This window comes from Dryobates pubescens, chromosome 5 (assembly GCF_014839835.1).
Source record: "Dryobates pubescens isolate bDryPub1 chromosome 5, bDryPub1.pri, whole genome shotgun sequence".
Lineage (NCBI taxonomy): Eukaryota > Metazoa > Chordata > Aves > Piciformes > Picidae > Dryobates > Dryobates pubescens.
This window is the reverse complement of record NC_071616.1, coordinates 13,312,643-13,332,102: the sequence shown is the minus strand read 5'-3', so window position 1 is coordinate 13,332,102 and position 19,460 is coordinate 13,312,643. Positions and strand designations below refer to the sequence as shown.

At 45.7% G+C, this 19,460-nt stretch overlaps 1 protein-coding gene across 2 annotated transcripts in view; it reads left to right on the top strand.

Annotated features, from left to right (window-relative positions):
• MDGA2 (MAM domain containing glycosylphosphatidylinositol anchor 2) overlaps nucleotides 1–19,460 on the top strand; it is a 351,915-nt gene that overhangs the window by 311,070 nt on the left and 21,385 nt on the right. For both annotated transcript variants that reach the window (XM_054161626.1, XM_054161625.1), the window contains one exon: nucleotides 9,129–9,306. In XM_054161626.1, the coding sequence (XP_054017601.1) occupies nucleotides 9,129–9,306 (178 nt within the window). The remainder of the gene's footprint in view (nucleotides 1–9,128; nucleotides 9,307–19,460) is intronic.

Below are 19,460 nucleotides of genomic sequence, written 5' to 3'. Positions count from 1 at the left end.
AAATTAATGACTGGAGCTGCACTCAGGAAGATAAAACCCAGCCCTCCAAATGCAGGGCACATTGGAGCCTCGTGGCTTAGTCAATGCTGTTAACCAGCAAGGTTGTCTTGGGGAAATGAAGTGGAAAAACCAGGCTGCATTTTAAACCACCTACATGAGTCTCTGCATAAATAGATCAAGGAGTAACGACGTGAGAAGACAAGTGCACGATGCCAAAGTGCATTGCTAAGAGAAGTGAACAGACAGAGTTTGCTTAGCTTCTTAACTAAAAAATGTTGGGTTTTCCCCAAGAAATGAGCTCAGCTATCAGACATGATTGTTGTAGCAAAGCATTTCTGAAATACTGAAGGCAATTGCAACAGAAGAAGAGAGGAAATGGATACTAGATGCTTAATGAAGTCCTCCAAATGGAAATGCAATGCTTTAGATCAGCTGCAGAACACGATGCTTTGCACTAGGGTGCTCATCTGCTTTGTGAAAAGCTGGCTGGATTGTGTTCAGTTTGAACATATGTATTGTTCAGAGAGTGAAGAGTTCTCTATGAGCCAGGGAAGGGAGGAAGCTGCTGTCTAGAGAGCTATAGAATCATAGCATTGTTTGGGTTGGAAGAGAGCTAAGAACATCATGGCCATTAAGCCATATCGCAAAGTGCCATGTCTTCATGTTCTTGAACAAATCTCTCTTATCCTAACAATTTGCAACACCATGAACAGAACCACAGAGTGGTAGGAGTTGGAAGAGACCTCTGGAGATCATCTAGACCAACCTCCCTGCCAGAGAAAGTTCTCCTGTGAAAGGCCTGGAGCCACTTATCCTGGGGAAGGTCTTCTCAGTGTTGTGGATGCCCCCTTCCTGGAGGTGTTCAGTGCCAGGCTGGATGAGGCCTTGCTCTAGTCAGTGTTGCCCAATGACAGGACAAAGGGAATGGGCACAAACTGGAACCAGGAGGTTCCATCTGAAGGGGAGGAGAAACTTGCTTGGTGTGAAGGTGCTGGAGTCCTGGAGCGGGCTTGCCCAGAGAGGTTGTGGAGTCTCCAACTCTGGAGACATTCCAAAACCACCTGGACATTGTGATGTTGGGCAAGCTGCTGTGGGTGACCCTGCTTTAGCAGGGGGATATTGGACTTGATGAAGTCCCTTCCAAGCCCAACCATGCTGGGGTTAGATTTTTTTATTTAAACCATGATGATGCAGGCAAACTGATCAGCAGTAAAGCTGGCACGTGGGGCACCATCAGAACATCTGTGCTACCTCACACTCTGCCTCAGGAGACTATAAATCCTCTTACATGTCACATTCATTGAACAATCAACGCTGAGGACGGAGTGTTTCCATTTCTCAGGGTCACTCTTGCCCACAGCCTTACATTTGTAACTAGCTTGCTCAACACTCAAGTTGAACAATGAAGACAACCTTGCATGCCTCGTCGTGGAGAACTGCATAGACTTGGTCACCCTCTACTTGTTTCTGAAGGTGCTGAGGTTTGCCAAGATGTTTTATGCAGATAAGGAACATTTTCTGTCTCATTAATAACTCTCTGAAGAATATTCTGACATGAATTTATTTCAGCTTTGGATTTGTCTTTGGAATTAGTGACCCAGTTTATTCCATTTCGTTGTTTCAAAGCATCCTTGTGCATGTCCCCTGATCAACCCTTGGTGATGGCCAACCTTTCAGTAGTTGCTTCTCTGGAAAACTGTTTGGTAATCACAAACTGCTATGGGTTGGAAGGGACATTTCAAGGTCATGTAGTCCAACCCCCCTGCAGTCAGCAGGGACATCTGCAACTAGAGCAGGTTGCTCAGAGCTCCACCCAACCTGACTTGCAGTGGTTACAGGGACTGCCCTTCTACCACCTCTAGGGGGAACTGTGAACTGTCTCACCACCCTCAGTGTGAATAATTTCTTCCTTCTCTTCAGTCTGAATCTCACTCTTGTAGTTCAACCCATCACCCTTGGTCCTGTCACAACAGGCCCTGCTCAAAAGTCTGCCCCCAGCATTTTAATCAGTCCCTGGAGCTTTTCCAGGCTGAACAACCCCAGCTCTCTCAGCCTGGCCTCACAGCAGAGGGCTTCCAGACCCTCCCATCATTGTTGTGACCTCCAACAGGTCCATGTTTTTTTTTCGGGGGGGGTGGGGGGGTGGGGGGGTGGAAGTGGAGGTCAGTCACAGGAATGGGAGCCTGAAGGTCATGAGATAAAGTATCCAAATCATAAAATAGCTTCAAGGAACATAAGGACATGGACAATGTCAGCATATTGTGTTAAAAGGCCATGAAACCCAACTTGTTGAATTGTCTTCACATTTTCCTTCTATATTTCCAAGTGCGTAGAAAAGTGCATACAAAAATACATTTCCAAAGTGCTCAGAATATTTCTATACTCCTGAAATTATGTCCACCCAGAACTAATCCACTTTTTGGACCTCACCTTCACTGAGCACATACTCAGTTTTACTTGAACATCTGTGAATGTCTGTACCCTTTTCCTCAGCAGCTCCAAAGTGGGTGACAGCAGTGGCGTTACCTGCAGCTTCCACTGCTGAGAGGGCTGCAGAACCTCTTCTGTGAGGATAGGCTGAGGAAGTTGGGTCTGTTCAGCCTGGGGAAGAGAAGGCTCCAGGGAGATGTTACAGCCACCTTCCAGTACCTGAATGGGGCTACAGGAGAGCTGGAAAGGGACTTCTTGTAAGCACTTGTGGTGATAGGACAAGGGGCAATGGTTTGCAACTACAGCAAGATAGATTTAGATTGGATATTAGAAAGAAGTTCTTTACTATGAGGGTGGTGAAACACTGGAACAGGCTGTCCAGAGAAGTTGCCAACATCTCATTTCTGGAATTATTTAAGTCCAGGCCAGATGAAGCTTTGAGCAACCTCATCTAGAGAGGTGTCCCAGCCCATGGCAGATCTTCGAGGTCCCTTCCAGTGCAAGCCATACTGTGACTGATTCTGCAGCTGCTCAGAACAGTTCTAGTGCCTTCTAGGAATCATGAGGAGGTGTTTCCATTCCCTAGCTTGTCTTCATCAAAAACACTGAGATGCTGGAGCATGTACAGAGATGGGCAGTAATGGTAGTGAAGGGTCTGGAGCACAAGTCCTTTGAGGAGCAACTGAGGCAACTGGAATTGTTCATTATGGATAAAAGGAGGCTGAGGGGAGACCTTCTGGCTCTCTACAGCTCCCTGAAAGTAGGTTGGAGCCAGGTGGGTGTTGGTCTCTTCTCCCAAGGAGCAACTGATCCCACAAAAAGAAATGATCTCGGCTTGCAGCAGGGGAGGTTCAGGTTGGGCATGAGGAACAATTTCATTCCCTTGAGGGTTGCCGAGGTCTGGCTGAGGCTGCCCAGGGCAGTGGTGGAATCCCCATCCCTGGAGGGGTTTCAAAACCCTGTAGATACAATGCTGAGGGCTATGGTTTAGTGGTGACCTGGCAGTGCTGGGTTAATTGTTGGACTTGATCATCTTGAAGGTCTCTTCCACCACAAATGATTCTGTAATTCTGAAGACAGTGGTTGGCATAGGTACTTCTAAGGTCCTTTCCAACCTGAGCAATTCTATGATTTTGTCAGTGCTAGGAGCGCATCCCAGGTTGCACAAACATTCAAGCAGCAATGAGCAAGTGCTTCCAGCACTCTGATATTTACTGTCAGCAAGATGAAAGCAAATGAAACAAGCAAGACATTCCCAGAGCAGACATGAAGGGTCTGCAGCTCTGCTCTCCACAGCGGCTGCTCTGCTCCTCAGCAGGTTCCCTGTACCGCCAGCAGCGATGCAGCTATGGTGACCTAGAAAATGAATGGCTTCACTTTAAAGAAGTAATAAAAAGTCACCTGGTACCTGTAAACCAGAGAGGAACTTGTTCAAGCTTGCTATTTGAAAGATTAAAGTTCCCACATTCCTTTTATTTCCAGTCTACAAATGTCTGTGGTCCCAGTCGGCTGATAATGAGAAAGTCTCTTCAAACAGCCTGGAGCAAGTCACTTCTCTCTGGTCACTGTTTGGCTTCATTGTATTTCTAACTTCTGGTTTCATTCAGCAGTGGACAGGGTCAGAAGTAGCCACAAATATTTTATGTGCAGGTAGGAGGGATTTCTGTGAAGGTTGCATGGTCAATGCCTCCAAATTTTCTATCCTAGAATTTTCTATCCATGCTGTATGACACTTCTCATGACCCTTCACGTACAGATATGCAGCAGATGGGTGAAGGGAAAAATGAAAAGGGATAGATTTTATTGCCTTTCTGACTAAAAAAATGTCATACCTGTTCTAAGTTAATTTATTTGTCGTGCTGGATCATTTCCAAAGAAGAGCAATAAAGCTGGTGAAGGGTCTGCAGATTAGGTCTGGTGAGGAGCAGCTGAGGGAACTAGGGTTGTTCAGCTTGGAGAAAAGGAGGCTGAAGGGAGACCTGGCTCCCTACAACTCCCTGAAAGAAGGTTGGAGCCAGGTGGGGGTTGGTCTGCTTTCACAACTGATGGGACAACAGGAGAAAACATTAAGTTGTACCAGCAAACGTTTGGTTTGGATATGGTAGAAGATGCTTTATAGCTGGCCTTGTTGATTTGGCCTGAATTACAGGGTTTTGACACTGGGAATCATTTCAGGGCCATAATAATCCTATGACATGAAGATGACACAGAAGCCACCTACATGATAAGGTTTATGTTTAAAACCGGATAGCCCTGACAGAGGTCAGGCATTGGAACAGGCTGCCCAGGGGGCTGATGAAGTCACTGTCCCTGGAGGTGTTAAAAAAATCTGTGGACATAGCACTTCAGGACAGGATTTAGTGGCCATGGTGGTGTTGGGTTGACAGTTGGACTGAATGATCTTAGAGGTCTTTTCCAACCTGAACAATTCTATATTTCTATGGTTGCTGGGCAAAATGATTAAGGAGTAGCCAGTGGATTTCTGTAGCTCAAATAAGGTGAATATTGAATAGGAGTTTGCCTTCTGTGCTGTGAAGATAGATGATGGCAACCTTCATCTTGGCTGATCCCCAGCAGAGTGAGCAGCAGGTAGAGGGAGGGGACTACCCCTCTGCTGCACTATGCTGAGACCCCATCTACGGTGCCAGGGCCAGTTCTGGAGTCCTCAGCACAGCAGAGACATGGACCTGTTGGAGCAGGGCCAGAGAAGGCCACAGCAATGATGGGAGGGCTGGAAGCCCTCTGCTGTGAGGCTACGCTGAGGGAGTTGGGCTTCTTGAGCCTGGAAAAGAGAAGGCTCCAGGGAGACCTTCTGGTGCCCTCTCAGTGCTTCAGAGGGCCAATGAGAAAGCTGGGGACAGACTTTTGAGCAGGGTCTGTTGTGACAGAACAAGGCGTGATGGCTTGAAGTAAAAGAGGGAGATTCTGACTGGAGTGAAGAAAGAAATGTTTTATACTGAGGGTGGTGAGACCCTGGCCCATTTTGCCCAGAGACATGGTGGAAGCTCCATCCCTAGACCCATTCCAAGTCAGGTTGGTTGGGGCTCTGAGCAACCCGCTCTGCTTGCAGATGCCCCTGATGACTGCAGGGGGGGTTGGATTAGATGACGTTTAAAGGTCCCTTCCAATTCAAACCAGTCTGGAGTTTTAAAAGAAGTGTATTGCCCAGGAACTGAGCAGTTATATTACATACAGTTAACTGCAAAAGAAAATTCTTTTATTCAGGGAAATCAATTCTGGTTGTTGTTATAAATTGTAAAGAAATTCCTTTCAAGGCCACTGCAGTTTTTCATAGGGGCGTACAGTAGATTAATTAACGCTGCATCCAGTTGTCATTAGTTAAAGAGATGCTTGCCTGACTTTTGGAGTCAATGAAGAAATTCACTCTTGCAATCAATATGCTGAGCACAATGGGCTAAGGAGGTGTTTATTTGTTAGAAACATAACTGTGCATATAAGCAATCAATATTTAATCATCCCATAGGATTAATTTCTCAGGAAATCTATGTGTTGAAGTCTTTTGGAGAATAGAGTGTTCCTCAACAGCAGGCACAGAAGAAATACCTTCTTGTTGACAGCTCAGAGATTGTTTCAGCCTGCTGCGATAAAATAACAGCCACAGTTCTCCAATCCCCTTCCTCTGATGTCAGGGAAATGCATTGTGCTTTTCTGCCAGCTTTAGGGAACAAGGAGTTCTCAAAATTCAAAGGTAAGCAACACAAAGAAGGATGCTGGAGCGAGACAGAGGTCTCTTCTCCCAAGGAACAAGTGATAGGATAATATGGCCTGAATTTGTGCCAGGAGAGGAAAAATGTCTTTCCTGAAAGAGTGGTCAGGCGTTGGAACAGGCTGCTCAGGAAGATGGTGGAGTCACTGTCCCTGGAGGTGTTCAAGAAATGTGTGGACATGGCACACTGACACCATGGTTTGATGGCCATGGTGCTGTTGGGTTGATGGTTGGACTCAACCTTCTTTTCTAACTGAAAGAATTCTGTGATTCTGTGATTCTATGAAATTACCTCGAGCTGACCCAGGGTAGGTTTAGGTTGGGCATGAGGGACAATTTTTCCCCAAAAGGGTTGTCAAATCCTGACCCAGGTTGCTTAGGGCAGTAGTGGAGTCCTCGTCTCTGGAGGGGTATCAAAGCCATGTAGATGTGGTGCTGGGGGACATGTCTTAGTGGTGACCTGGTGGTGCTGGGTTATCTTTGGACTTGATCATCCTGAAGGTCTCTGACAATCAAAACAATTTTGGGGTTCTAAAGACAGATCCAGGCAGGGTTTTTGTAAGTGGTAAGAGTAATAATATGATGGGAAATGGCTTCAAGTTACACCAAGGGAGGTTTAGGTTGGATATTAGAAGAAAATTCTTCACTGAAAGGCTTCTCAAAGATTGGAACAGGCTTCCCCTGGGAGGTTGTTGATCCCCATCCCAGGAGGTGTTTCAAAGAGGTAGAAAAGTGGTGGTGAGGGACATGGTTTAGCACCAGATTTGGTAGAGTGAGAGAAGGGTTGTACTGCATGATCTTAAAGGCCATTTCCAAACAAAATGATTCCATGATTCTATGTACTAGGTGAGAACTTCAGCATGCTGACAGGTGTAGCAAGCTGAGTGGAACATCTCATGCCAGCTTCACTGCATCTCTGCAGTTATTTTAGGATGTATGGTAAATATTTAATGATCTTTGTCTTCTGCTGGTAGTGTCTGTATTAAGACAGAGTCTCTGCAAGTCATATTGCAAGTCACTCTGCTGCATAGTAATTCATAGATTCATAGAATGGTTTGGATTGGAAGGGACCATAAAGATCATCTAGCTCCAACCCCACTGCCATTGGCAGGGACACCTCCCACAACCAGGTTCCTCAAGGCCCTGTACAACCTGGCCTTGGGTCATGAATCTTAAGCTCATTAATAGCCAGCCTATTCCTTTCTCACTCATCAACAGAGTGCTTGGAAATCAAACAACATTTCAGCTCTTCCATGTGCTTCAAATTATGTCCCAAATGAAAACTGGGAAACATAGTTGCTTCTAATGAGGAGATAGAACCCAGCTTGTGGAGCTTTGGCTGCCTGTGATTTGGTGTGAACAGAGAAGGATGGGCAGTTGGCAGCAAGGGGGGCTTTGGGGATGACAGTTTTGCAGCCTATCATCTGAGCATCTCTGTGAGGAGGTTTTTTAGCCTGGAAAAGAGTGGCCCGAGAGGGGCTGTTCTCAATGCTCAGCAAGAGCTAAAGGGTGGGGGGCATCTGCAACTACAGCAGGTTGCTCAGAGCCCCAGACAACCTGCCTTGGAATGGTTCCAGGGATGGAACATCTACCACCTCTCTGTGCAACCTGGCACCGGGTCTAACCACCCTCAGTATAAGAAATGTCTTCTTTCTCTCCAGTCTGAATCTCCATCTTTTGGTTTAAAACAACACCCCCTGTCCTGTCACAATGTATTCTTGTGGGATGTGCCTCTCCATCTCACTCATAAGGTAGAGGGTGGAGGTCAAGAGGATGAGGCCGGACCCAATGTCAGTGGTGCCCAGTGACAGGACAAGGGGCACCAGGCACAAACTGGAAGCCAGGAGGTTCCATCTGAAGAGGAGGAGAAACTCATTTGGTGTGAGGGTGCTGGAGCCCTGGAGCAGGCTGCCCAGAGAGGCTGTGGAGTCTCTTTCTCTGGAGAGATTCCAAACCCACCTGCTGTGTGCAAGCTGCTGTGAATGACCCTGCTTTAGCAGGGGGGTTGGACTGCACGATCCCCCAGAGATCCTTTCCAGCCCCAACCATGCTGGGATTCTTTGTTCTGTCTCTTTCAGAATTGTTCATTAATTTGTTAATTCAGGCATGTCCCTGTTCTTTCTTTATCCATCCCTGGAGGTGAGCAAGAAACATGTGGGCATGGCACTTTGGGAAACAGTGTAATTGCCATGGACATCTTAGTTTGACAGTTGGACTGCATGAGCTGGGATGTTTTTTCTAACCAAAACAGTTCTGTGATTCTATAAATCACCTGCAGTTTTTACAGACCTATGTCTTCTCTCCTTCATTTCTAATGTGATGTGGTGGTCTGAACCTCAACTGGGATTGAAGAACTCAGATGGGGGGGCAAGACTGAGAATCTCTCCCCCACTTCCTCCCCCTCCTCTAAAAAAAAAAAAAAAACAAGGAAAGAAAGGGGGATAAGGAAAAAAAGGAGGAGGTAAATCTACCAAGAAATAATTTGGAGTTGGTTTGGAAGTAGAGAGGTAAAATTTTCTTTACACAATATCTATCTATATCTATCTATCTGTCTATCTATCTATCTATAACAATAACAGGAAGGGTTCACAAGGGTAAGAAACAAGGATGGATAGGGAGAATATACAAAACCAACAGTCCTTTGAAGATGCAGCAGGGAGAAAAGACCAGGCCCAACCACATGGCAGAGAACCAGGAAGCCAGCAGTGACTCTCTTAGTCCTTTTGTCCCGGTGAGGCAGAAATAAAAGAGAGTAAATGGCTGCAGTGTCTTCCTTTTTATAGGCTTGCTGGACAGGGAGGGAGAGTGGAACAGACTGGCTTAGTTTCCAGGGGGAAAACCCCCTTCAGGGAGGGCAAAGCTCTTACAAGCCCTCCCCACCCTGCTTTCAGGATGGGCATAACCCATCACATGTGAAGACAATATCTGTCACAAAAGCTCTGATATTTGCATGCTTCTTTTTTTATTTTAGGCTGGACAACAGCGTTGGTGGGAACAGGAAATTACTGTGAATGGAAACATCCAAAAGGGAGAATTAATCACCTACAACCTGACTGAGCTGATCAAACCTGAGGCCTATGAAGTCCGCCTAACACCCATCACCAGATTTGGAGAAGGGGACTCAACTATTCGGGTCATCAAGTATAGTGGTAAGAAGACCTTCATGGTCACACAAGTGCACAGAGATAATTGGTCATGATTCAGGGTGTGTTTGTCATGGCTTCTTGTGGTGGTTTGAGCCTTAACTGGGACTTAAGAGCTCAGATGGGGGCCAGGCTGAGAATCCCTCCCCTGCTCCCCCCTCCTCTTTCCCAATAGAGAGGAAAAGAAAGGAAAGGAGCAAATCCACCAAGAAATAATTTGGATTCAGCTTGGAAGTAGAGGTAAAGAATTTTCTTTAAACAGTATATATATATGTAACAATAACAGGTAGGGTTCACAAGGGTAAGGAACAAGGATGGATGGGAAAAAAAGAAATCTGAAATACAAACCCAGTCCTTTGCAAAGGCATGGGTACAGCAGGGAGGACCACGTGGCAGAGAAGCGGGGGAACCAGCGGCAGTCCTTGTCCAGGCAAAAGGCAGGGGCCAAGAGAGCTAATGGCTGCAGTATCTCCTTTTTTGTAGCCTTGCTGGGCAAGGAGGGGGAGTGGAACACACTCATTCAGTTTCCCAGGAGGAAAACACCCTCCAGGGAGGGCAAAAGCTCTCACAAGCCCTCCCCCCCTGCTTCCAGAATGGGCATAGCCCATCACACTTGTGCTGTGTGAACTGATGGATGATGGTGGAAGGGACAAGTGCAGGCATTTGGGAAGAAGTTTTCTGGGTAAAAACAAAAGTGGGCATAAAGGAGGAGATATTTCAATGGGGAGGGAGGGAAGTTTCCACCATAAGAAGATCCACAATGACCAAAAAGTAATTAAATATGTAATTGTGAAGAGTCAAAATGCAAAATCATATCAGAATTTTGGTGAAATGAAGAATAAAATAACAGAACAAATTAGTGTTGGCCTCATTAAATAAGTCATTTCAAGAGTTTATTTCTGGTTTGGATGCTTTGAAGGGCAATGACTTTTGGAGCAATAGATACAAGCAGTCTCTGAAGGTGTCAGATCAGTGTTGTGATAGCATCAGAAGACTTTAATTTTCCCCCAGAAGCAGAAGATTTTTTCAGGTTTTATTTGAATACTTGAATGTTTTTATTTGGAAGTTGTATTTTTATGCTTTATTTTGTTCTTTTAAGTGATGTTCTTAGTCCTGTGCAAGTGGATAAGGACATTTATTCCTTTTCCCCCAAAAGGTCATACCATGACAAAGGTTTGTCCACATGAACAAGAAAAAATAGTGGCTGTAAAACCTTCCTTTCAATCGCCCAGCATAACCAGGAATTAATTTCTAGAGCTCTGTAAAATCCCTCAGAATACATTGCTTAAGGTAATTATTTAGTGAATAGCTCCATCACTTTTTGGGTTTTCTTCTCCAAATATAACACCGAATGGGCAAGAGGTACCTGAGGGGGAGATAGCTCTGCCAGTGGTGCCATTATGCAGGTTGCAAAGGGAACCTGGTGTGTCCAAGAGGTTTTGTCATTGAAGAAGGGACATGTGTGGAAGGGAGATGTTTGTGAACATGGAGTCATGGAAGGATTAATGGAAGTATGAGTTCAGACATTTGGGACAGTCTTTTTCAGTAGGACCATAGTGACAGGATAAGGGGTGATGGTTTAAAGTAAAAGAGAGAGATTCAGACCAGAGAAAACAAAGACATTTTTGATGCTGAGGGTGGCAAGACACTGGCCCAGGTTGCCCAGAGCAACCCTGCAACCATTCCAGGTCAGATTATTTGGGGCTCTGGACAACCTGATCTACTTGAATGTGTCCTTGTTTGACTAGATGACCTTAAAAGGTCCTTTCCAACCCAAACCATTCTGTAATTCTATCTTCAGGAACACTGCCAATCGCACAGGACAAAAGCCAGGTGACTCAGAGGTCAGGTCACAGCCAGTCAATAGGTCTAGAAGCTCCAGGAGCTAGATCCACCAGTAATTAGTGCTGTACAGATAACTAATAGAGCCCAGAAAGGAAACCACACAGAGCAGAAAACCCAGCAACAACCTACAGATCAAGAATGACTTTCAAAACTCATTATCCAAATAATTTCAAGTAGTGAAGAAATCTGAAAGCATTTGAAATGCTTTGTACGTCACACGTGCAACTCTTCATGGTCAGTCATTATAGAATCATAGACTCATAGAATTGTTTGGGTTGGAAAAGCCTTCTAAGATCATTGGGTCCAACCTTCAACTCAACACTACCATGGGTATCAAAACATCTCCCAAACTGCCATGTCCACAGGTTTATTGAACACCTTCAGGGATGTGGACCCAACCACCTCCCTAGGCAGCCTGTTCCAATATCTGACCACTGCTGCAGCAAAGAAATTGTTCCTAATATCCAACCTAAACCTCTTGTGGTACAGTTTCAGGCCATTTCTTCTTGTTCTATCACCTGATAATAGGAAGAAAAGACCAACACCCACCAGCCTCCTTTCAGGGAATTGCAGAGAGCAAGGTGGTCTCCCCTCAGCCTCCTACAACTACCTGAAGGGGGGGTTGTAGTCAGGCAGAGGTTGGTCTCTTCTCCCAGGCAACCAGTACCAGAGCAAGAGGACACAGCCTCAGGCTGCGCCAGGGGAGGTTTAGGCTGGAGGTTAGGAGGAAGTTTTACACAGAGAGAGTGATTGCCCATTGGAATGGGCTGCCCGAGGAGGTGGTGGGGTCACCGTCGCTGGGGGTGTTCAGGGCGAGGCTTGACAGGGTGCTTGGTTCCATGGTTTAGTTGATTAGGTGGTGTTGGATGATAGGTTGGATGTGATGATCTTGAAGGTCTCTTCCAACCTGGTCTGGTCTATTCTATTCTATTCTATTCTATTCCTTTTCACCAGTTCCCTCCACTGCTCCTTACCAGACTTGTTCTCCAGACCTTTCACCATCTTTGCTGCTGGTGAAGTAAAATGTATCATGCATCTCAGCATGATGAATCATGAGACTCCATCTCCTCATAAATGGTTTTCATCTGTATTAATATCAAGGGGAACAAAAAATGAGATTAAAGTATCACAAAGCTCATTTCTAGAGAACACTTTGGAACATTTCACTAAATGCCAGATCTGCTGAATCTTTGTTTTTTTCCTGTTACAGGAAAGTGTTTTCAAAGACTACATTGCCCAAAGCTCATGAGAACAAAAATTCAATTATGAAAAGGGCTTGTTTGCTAAATCTATTTACTAAATCTATGAATCTGGAAATTAGGATATTAGGAAGAAATTCTTTCCAGTGAAGATGGTGAAACACTGAAACAGGTTGCCCAGGCAGGTTGTGGTTGCCCTCTCCCTGGAGGTGTTCAGTGCAAGGGTGGACAGGACCTTGAGCAACCAGAACTAGTGGAAGGTGTCCCTGCCCATGGCATGGGTGTTGGAACTAGATGACCTTTAAGGCCCCTTCCAATCCAAACCATTCTATGATAACAAAAATCAGGTACTTCCCATTGGATTTTGGCTCCTTGTTGGACCTCTTGACCCTAATAAGTGTCTATTTTCTGACACTAGCTCCCCATATGTACTAAAGGAACACCCCAGGGTCTTCCTGAAGCTCATCAGGAGAAAAAGCTTCATTCAGACACAAGATCAGGTTATTTGGGGCTCTGAGCAACCTGCTCTCATTGCAGCTGTCCCTGATGATTGCAGGAGGATTAGACTTCATGACCTTTAAAGGTCCTTTCCAACCCAAACCATTCTATGATTTGGGATTTCTCTGCAGCAATCCTAATATCTTCATAATGGTTGTGACAGGAAGACTTATATCTTCCCAGCCAGACAGTCACTGTCCTCTTCAGTGGACCTTAAAACATTCCCCATGTCTCTTAAATACTTACCAGTCCTCCCATAAAGACTGAGCCCCCACTACTTAGGTCGCTCAATCACTGATGGTCTGTTTTGGTGGTGGTCATACCCTGGTGAGTCTCAGGTTGATTGAGGTCTTGGTTGTTGCTCACAATCATGCTGAGCTTGAGGTTTTAGTGGAAAATGCTGAAATTTGCATTTCTAGCCCCTGGCTGGCAGGAAGAATGCTCACATGCAGCAGAAACCGTTCTGCTCGGGTCTGCCATTAGCACTAACGTGACCAACATCCTGTTTCAAATATGCTGATGAGGAGCCAACCCAGCATCAGCAGCCCAGGAGAGGGGAAGACATTACCTCATGCCCTAGATGGAAAGATGCTTTCAATGAAAAAAGTCATTAAATCATTTTGTTTGGGAAAGACCTTTAAGATCATTGGGTCCAAACGTTGAGCTAACACCACCATTAAGCCCAGCCATTAAACCATGTCCCCAAGTGCCATGTCCCCACATTTCTTGAACACCTCCAGGAATGGTGACTCCACCATCTCCCTGGGCACAGAATCACAGAATTGATATGGTCAGTAAAGACTTTCAAGATCATGAAGTGCAATCGTTGTCTGGCTTCACCACAGTCACTACAACACCATATCCTTGAGCACCATGTCTAGACAGTTTTGTATGCATCCAGGGATGGTGATTCAACCATTTCCCTGGGCAGCCTGTTCCAGACTTTGAGAATCCTTTTGCTATAGAACTTTTTCCTAATCATAGAATCACAGAATGGTGGAGGTTGTAAGGGAGTTCTGGAGATCATCTACTCCAAACCCCCTGCTAAAGGAGGGTCACCCACAGCAGCTTGCCCAGGATCACAATGATCAGGTGGCTTTGGAATCTCTCCAGAGTAGAATAATCCACAATCTTTTTGAGTAGCCTGATCCAGGTCTCCACCACCTCAGACCAAACAAGTTTTTCCTCATATTGAGGTGAAACTTTCTGTATTTTAGTTTGTGCCCTTTGTCCCTTTTGCCTTTTTGGTCACAAGGGCACAAGGCTGGATCATGGATACCTTATTGTCCACCTGGACTCCAATGTCCTTTCTCCATGGCACTGCTTCTTAGCCTGCCAACCTTTCACCTGTACTGGTGCAGGGGGCTGTTCCTCCCCAGGTGCAGGACTCTGCACTTACCTTTGTTGCATCTCATGAGGCTCCCCTTTGCCCAGCTCTCCAGGCTGCCCAGGTCTGGCTGAATGGCCACACAGCCTTCAGGTGTATCGAACAACGTCTAACCCAAACCTCCTCAGGCATAAAGTGATGCCAGTTCCTCTTGTCCTATCAGCTGTAACTTGTGAGAAGAGAGAGCTGCTGCCAAATCCACATCTTCAGGAGCCAGATGCTAATCCATCAAGTAACTTCCCCTTGGAGAGGGATCCCAAAAGCATTGAGGTTTTGTGTACTGGAAAGATGCATTTTCTTTTTTTATCTCAGCGCTCATCTGGTGACTGTAGTGTCAGCAAACTGTATCCCAAACTGTTTCCAGGATCATTTTGAAGCTGTTATGGCTTGGACTGTAAAATAATGGTGACATAATGATTGTGCAGATCCGAGCCTTGCAGTCTGAGATGCTGGAATAATGGAAGAGCAGTTACTGGGCTGGTGGGATGCACAGCAGAAGCTTTCATCAATTTCACCAGGAAGTAATTATAAGCAATATAAAGAAAATAAAAGACATCATCACGTAAATGGGTCTTAAAAGCACAACTAAGATAATTTTTTTACTTTTTTTTTTCCTCCCATTATATAGTTGTGTTTGGGGTTTTTTTTCTTTTTAATTGTGAGACCTCAGGCAAGGAGGAAAACATTTTGGTGTCCATAAATTCGGTGGGATTTTGTGTGTGGCTAGTGCCTCTGTATGTTTGGCTTTGATCCATGCTCCAGCAGTGTCAGCCCTTCTCCTGCTCCCTCTCCTCTCCCCTAGTGAGTCCTGGGTCCAGTTCTGGGCTCCCCAGTTCAAGATAGACAGGGAACTACTGGAGAGAGTCCAGTGGAGACTACAGAGATGTTGAGGGGCTAGGAACACCTCTGTGAGGAGGAAATGCTGAGAAACCTGGGGCTGTTGAGGCTGGAGAAGAGGAGTCCCAGAGGGGATCTTAATACTTTAGCAAATGCTAAAGGACCTGTCTGGGGCAAGAGGATGGGGCCAGATTCTTGTCAGTGGTGCCCAGTGACAGGACAAGGGAGAACAGGCACAAACTGGAACTCAGGAGATTCTGTCTGAATAGGAGGAGAAACTTGGTTGGTGTGAGGGTGCTGGAGGCCTGGAGCAGGCTGCCCAGAGGGGTTGTGGAGTCTTCTTCTCTGGAGAGATTCTAAACCCTCATGGACACTGTGATGCTGCACAAGCTGCTGTGGGTGCCCCTGCTATAGCAGGGCAGGGTTGGACTGGATGACCTTCAGAGGTCCCTTCCAAGCCCCACCATGCTGGGACTCTGTGATTATCTGACATCTCTTGTGTATTGATTATGTTTGCTGCCACACTGGAAAAAAGACAGAATCATAGATTAGTTTCAGTTGGAAAAACCCTCTAAGATTATTGAGTCCCACCATCAGATGTTTGTCCAGACTTCTTGCAGCAGATGAAGCAACCTCTGGACATGTCTATATTTCTCCAATGACTTTAGAGACCCTGCAATGGCACTCTTAGTTCACTAAAAGGAAGCCGGATCAATTTTACCTGTGAAGTCATTTTGATTTGGTTCCACTCCTGTTTGTGATGCAGAGCACATCACCTTCCCAATTAAACACTGCCCCTGGAGATTAACCTGGAAATTGTTAATATATAAATCCAGCAACTTCCAATGTTCTAACCTGCTGGTAGCCACCTGAATGTCCAAACTAAAGGGACTATTAAAGCAGGAACACTTCAGTAATAAGCTCTTTACAACATCCTCTGCCATCTCAAGTGGGAGCTGTAAATAGACAATAAAAACTCCTCAGTATCCAAGCTCATGAATCCAAAACTTAACCCATGGCTCTAGGATTTGATAGGGAAATCCCTCACCTGCCATGGATTATTTTCTCCTCCAGAAGCTGAAAGGATGGGAGAAAAGAACAATCTGCACAGTAGGAGTGACATTGATAATTACAGCCAGACATCACTTGACAAGTTCTTTGGTATACACATATGTTCCTCTGCTCCTAAGCACAGTCTGCTGAATAAATACAAGCAGAGCAATTTAAGTAGCACTAATGAGTGTTTTGTAGGCTAATACAAACCAGATATGTTTGGTAGTAACAACAGATACGTCTCATAGTAGCAGTTTACATATTATCTCTATCACTTTACATAAATCTGTGTCAGCCTATTTGGAATAAACAGGCTGCACAGTCCTCCAGCTCTTTGAATTATAGAAGGCTTGATGTTAGAAGGGACCTCTGAAAGGTCATCTATTCCAAACCCCAGGCACTCAGCACCCAGATAGATAGGTTGCTCACAGAATGCGTTTGCCAGGGTCACCTTCCACTAGACCAGATTGCTTGAGGCCCCCCCATCCAAGCTGGCCCTATCCAAACTGGCCTTGAACACCTCCAGGGAGGGTGTATCCACAATGTGCCTGGACAAGCTGGAGCCTTCTCTTCTCCAGGCTGAAAGACCCCAAATCCCGCTGCCTATCCTCATAGCAGACGTGCTTCAGCCCTCTGATCATCTTTGTGGCCTTCTCTGGACCCCCTCCAATAGTTCCATGTCCTTCTTGTGTTGGAAGCACCAGAAGTGGACACAGTACTCCAGGTGGGGTCTCAAGGGCTGAGTGGAGGGGCCAAATCACCTTCCTAGTCCTGCTGGTCAGACTTCTTTTGATGCAGCCAAGGACACAATTGCCTTCTGGGCTGCAGGTGACCATTGCTGGTTCATGTCGAGTTTCTCATCGACTGACACCCCTAAGTCCTTCTCCTCAAGGCTGCTGCTTAGACATTTTTTAAAGTTAAACAGCAACCAGAGAAGCAAATTTAACATCTTTCTGAGATGAAAGCCAACAATCCAACATTCCTTTTATTGGTGCCCATCAGTGGTAGATAGATGATGGTGGCCACTTGCTTTGCGGTCCAGCTTGTGCGTTTTCATGTGAGGGTGAGCCACTCCCCGGATTCTGTGTGGGAGAAGAGTCTCTAATCATGCTTATTATTTATTGCTCTTGCTGTTATTATTGCAGTTCTGGCTCCAGGAAAAAAAAAAAAAAAAAAAAAAAAAAGTCATGAAATTGGCACCAAATAGGGCTTAAATTATAGGATTTCTAAGTTTGTATGGACACATTTCCAGCATTATCCAGTGTTGTAGTGATACAGGATAATTGCTATGATGGCAGGAAGAAAGCCTTCTCCTCACAGAGGAACAATATTTACAGTGAAAATAGCTTTTTTTTTTTTTCCCTGTGCAAACCAAGTGCTTAGAGGGATGGACTTTGGGTCTTAATTAAAGCTTTTAGGTGCTGCTAGTAATTATCACAAATAACCAGCTTCCAGTGGTAAAAAAGGAAAAAAACAACCATCTAGCATTCTACTTACCTCAGCCTTTTGCTTTTTGTCATCCAGAACATTCGATTTCTAGCTGTGTTTTTAAAAGTGGGACATCAAATTGCAGCTTCTGAAGGCCACCTCATTGTAAGCTGGACATGTCTTTGTTGGGAAGGGCAAGAAAGGTGGGGACAGCCTATAACAAAAATGGAGGCAGACATTTGAGCAGAGCATGCTGTGACAGAAGAAGGAGGGAGATTCAGACTGGAGAGAAGGGAGAAATGTTTCACACTGAAGGTGAAGAGACCCTGATCCAGGTTGTCCCATCCCTGAAACCATCCCATGTCAGATTGTACTGGGGCTCTGAGCAACTTGCTGTAGTTACAGATGTCCCTGCTGACTGCAGGGGGGTTGGACAAGATGAGCTTTTAAGGCCCCTTCTAGCCCAAACCATTCTGTGTTCCTACGGTCTCAGTATCTTCCAGACCTGTGTCACCTCATACTGTTGGCCTTCTGAGCACACCAGTAATGCAGGAAACATGCATTCCCTGCATGAGGTCTGCTTCCTGTGCAGTACTCTGCAGAGAGGCTCAACCGAGTTCTGAAACCCTTCCTAAAGAGATTAACTCACAGCCCACACGTTTCTCCTCTGACATGCACATACAGACCACCAAAAAGTAAAATCATCCAACAAACTGACATTCCAGGAAGTTTTATTCTTTGTTTGCTGAAGGAAAGGAAGGAAGATAAGCAATCACATGGTTTGGCCCTAATCAGGCTAAAATGTTTCCTGCAACTTTGTTCTCCACCCAAGACTCTCCAGCAGGAAAGCTTTCATTACAGCACAAGCCAGGATCTGCTGAGCAGAGTAGTGATAACCCTCCCAGCTGCAGAGATTTTCCAGACATTTCACATCCAGCCTAGGGAATTTATTCCTTCAATCATCTGTTAATTTCTCTTTATTTATTTCCCTTTACCCAAGTTGCCCCTTGTCCTGTCACTGGGCATCACTGACAAGAGTGTGGCCCCATCTTCTTGCTCCCCCCCAGCCTTTAGCTCTTGCTGAGCATTGAGAAGATCTCATCTCAGGCTGCTCTTCTCCAGGCTCAACAACTTCAGGTGTCTCAGCCTTTCCTCCTCACAGAGATTCTCCTGTCCCCTCAGCATCTTTGGAGACTCTGCTGCACTCTTTTCAGCAGTTTCCTGTCTCTCTCTAAATGGGGAGCACAGAGGTGGCCCCATGACTCCAGATATGGCCTCCCTAGGGCAAAGTAGAGGGGAAAGAGAGCCTCCCTCAACCTGCTGGCCACACTCTTCATGCACCCCAGAAGACCATTTGCCTTCTTGGCAATGAGGACGCATCACAGGTTCATGGTGACCTTGCTGTCCACCAGCACTCCTAGGTCCTTCCCCATGCAGCTGCTTCCCAGCAGGTCAGCCCTTGCCTGTACCGGTGCAGAGGGGTATTCCTCCCCAGGTGCAGGACCTTACTCTTGCTGTTGTTGAACTTTATGAGGGTTTTTTGCTGCTGTTCCTATGCTATGTTCAGAGCCAGGAACTCTTGGTCGGTGACCTCAGTCGCAGTTTCTGTGACTAGATTCCATCTGAAGTTCTCAGAGCAGCTCTAAATTAGCAGCTCTGTCATTTTATCTTCCCATCTCTGAAACAAGTGAACGATGATTTGCCCCCGTGCAATCTTCTTAAGGAACTCAGTCATTACATTGTATTAGATAAACCTCATAGCTTCTGCTAACAAATTACCTTCCATTCTCCAAGAAACATTCACTTTTGTGAAATCCTTGAGTGATTGGACTGGGAAGGCGGTGGAATTGCTGGGGAACTACATTTACTGATGCTTGATTTGTAACTAAAGGCAGGGGCTTTTTATGGAAGCT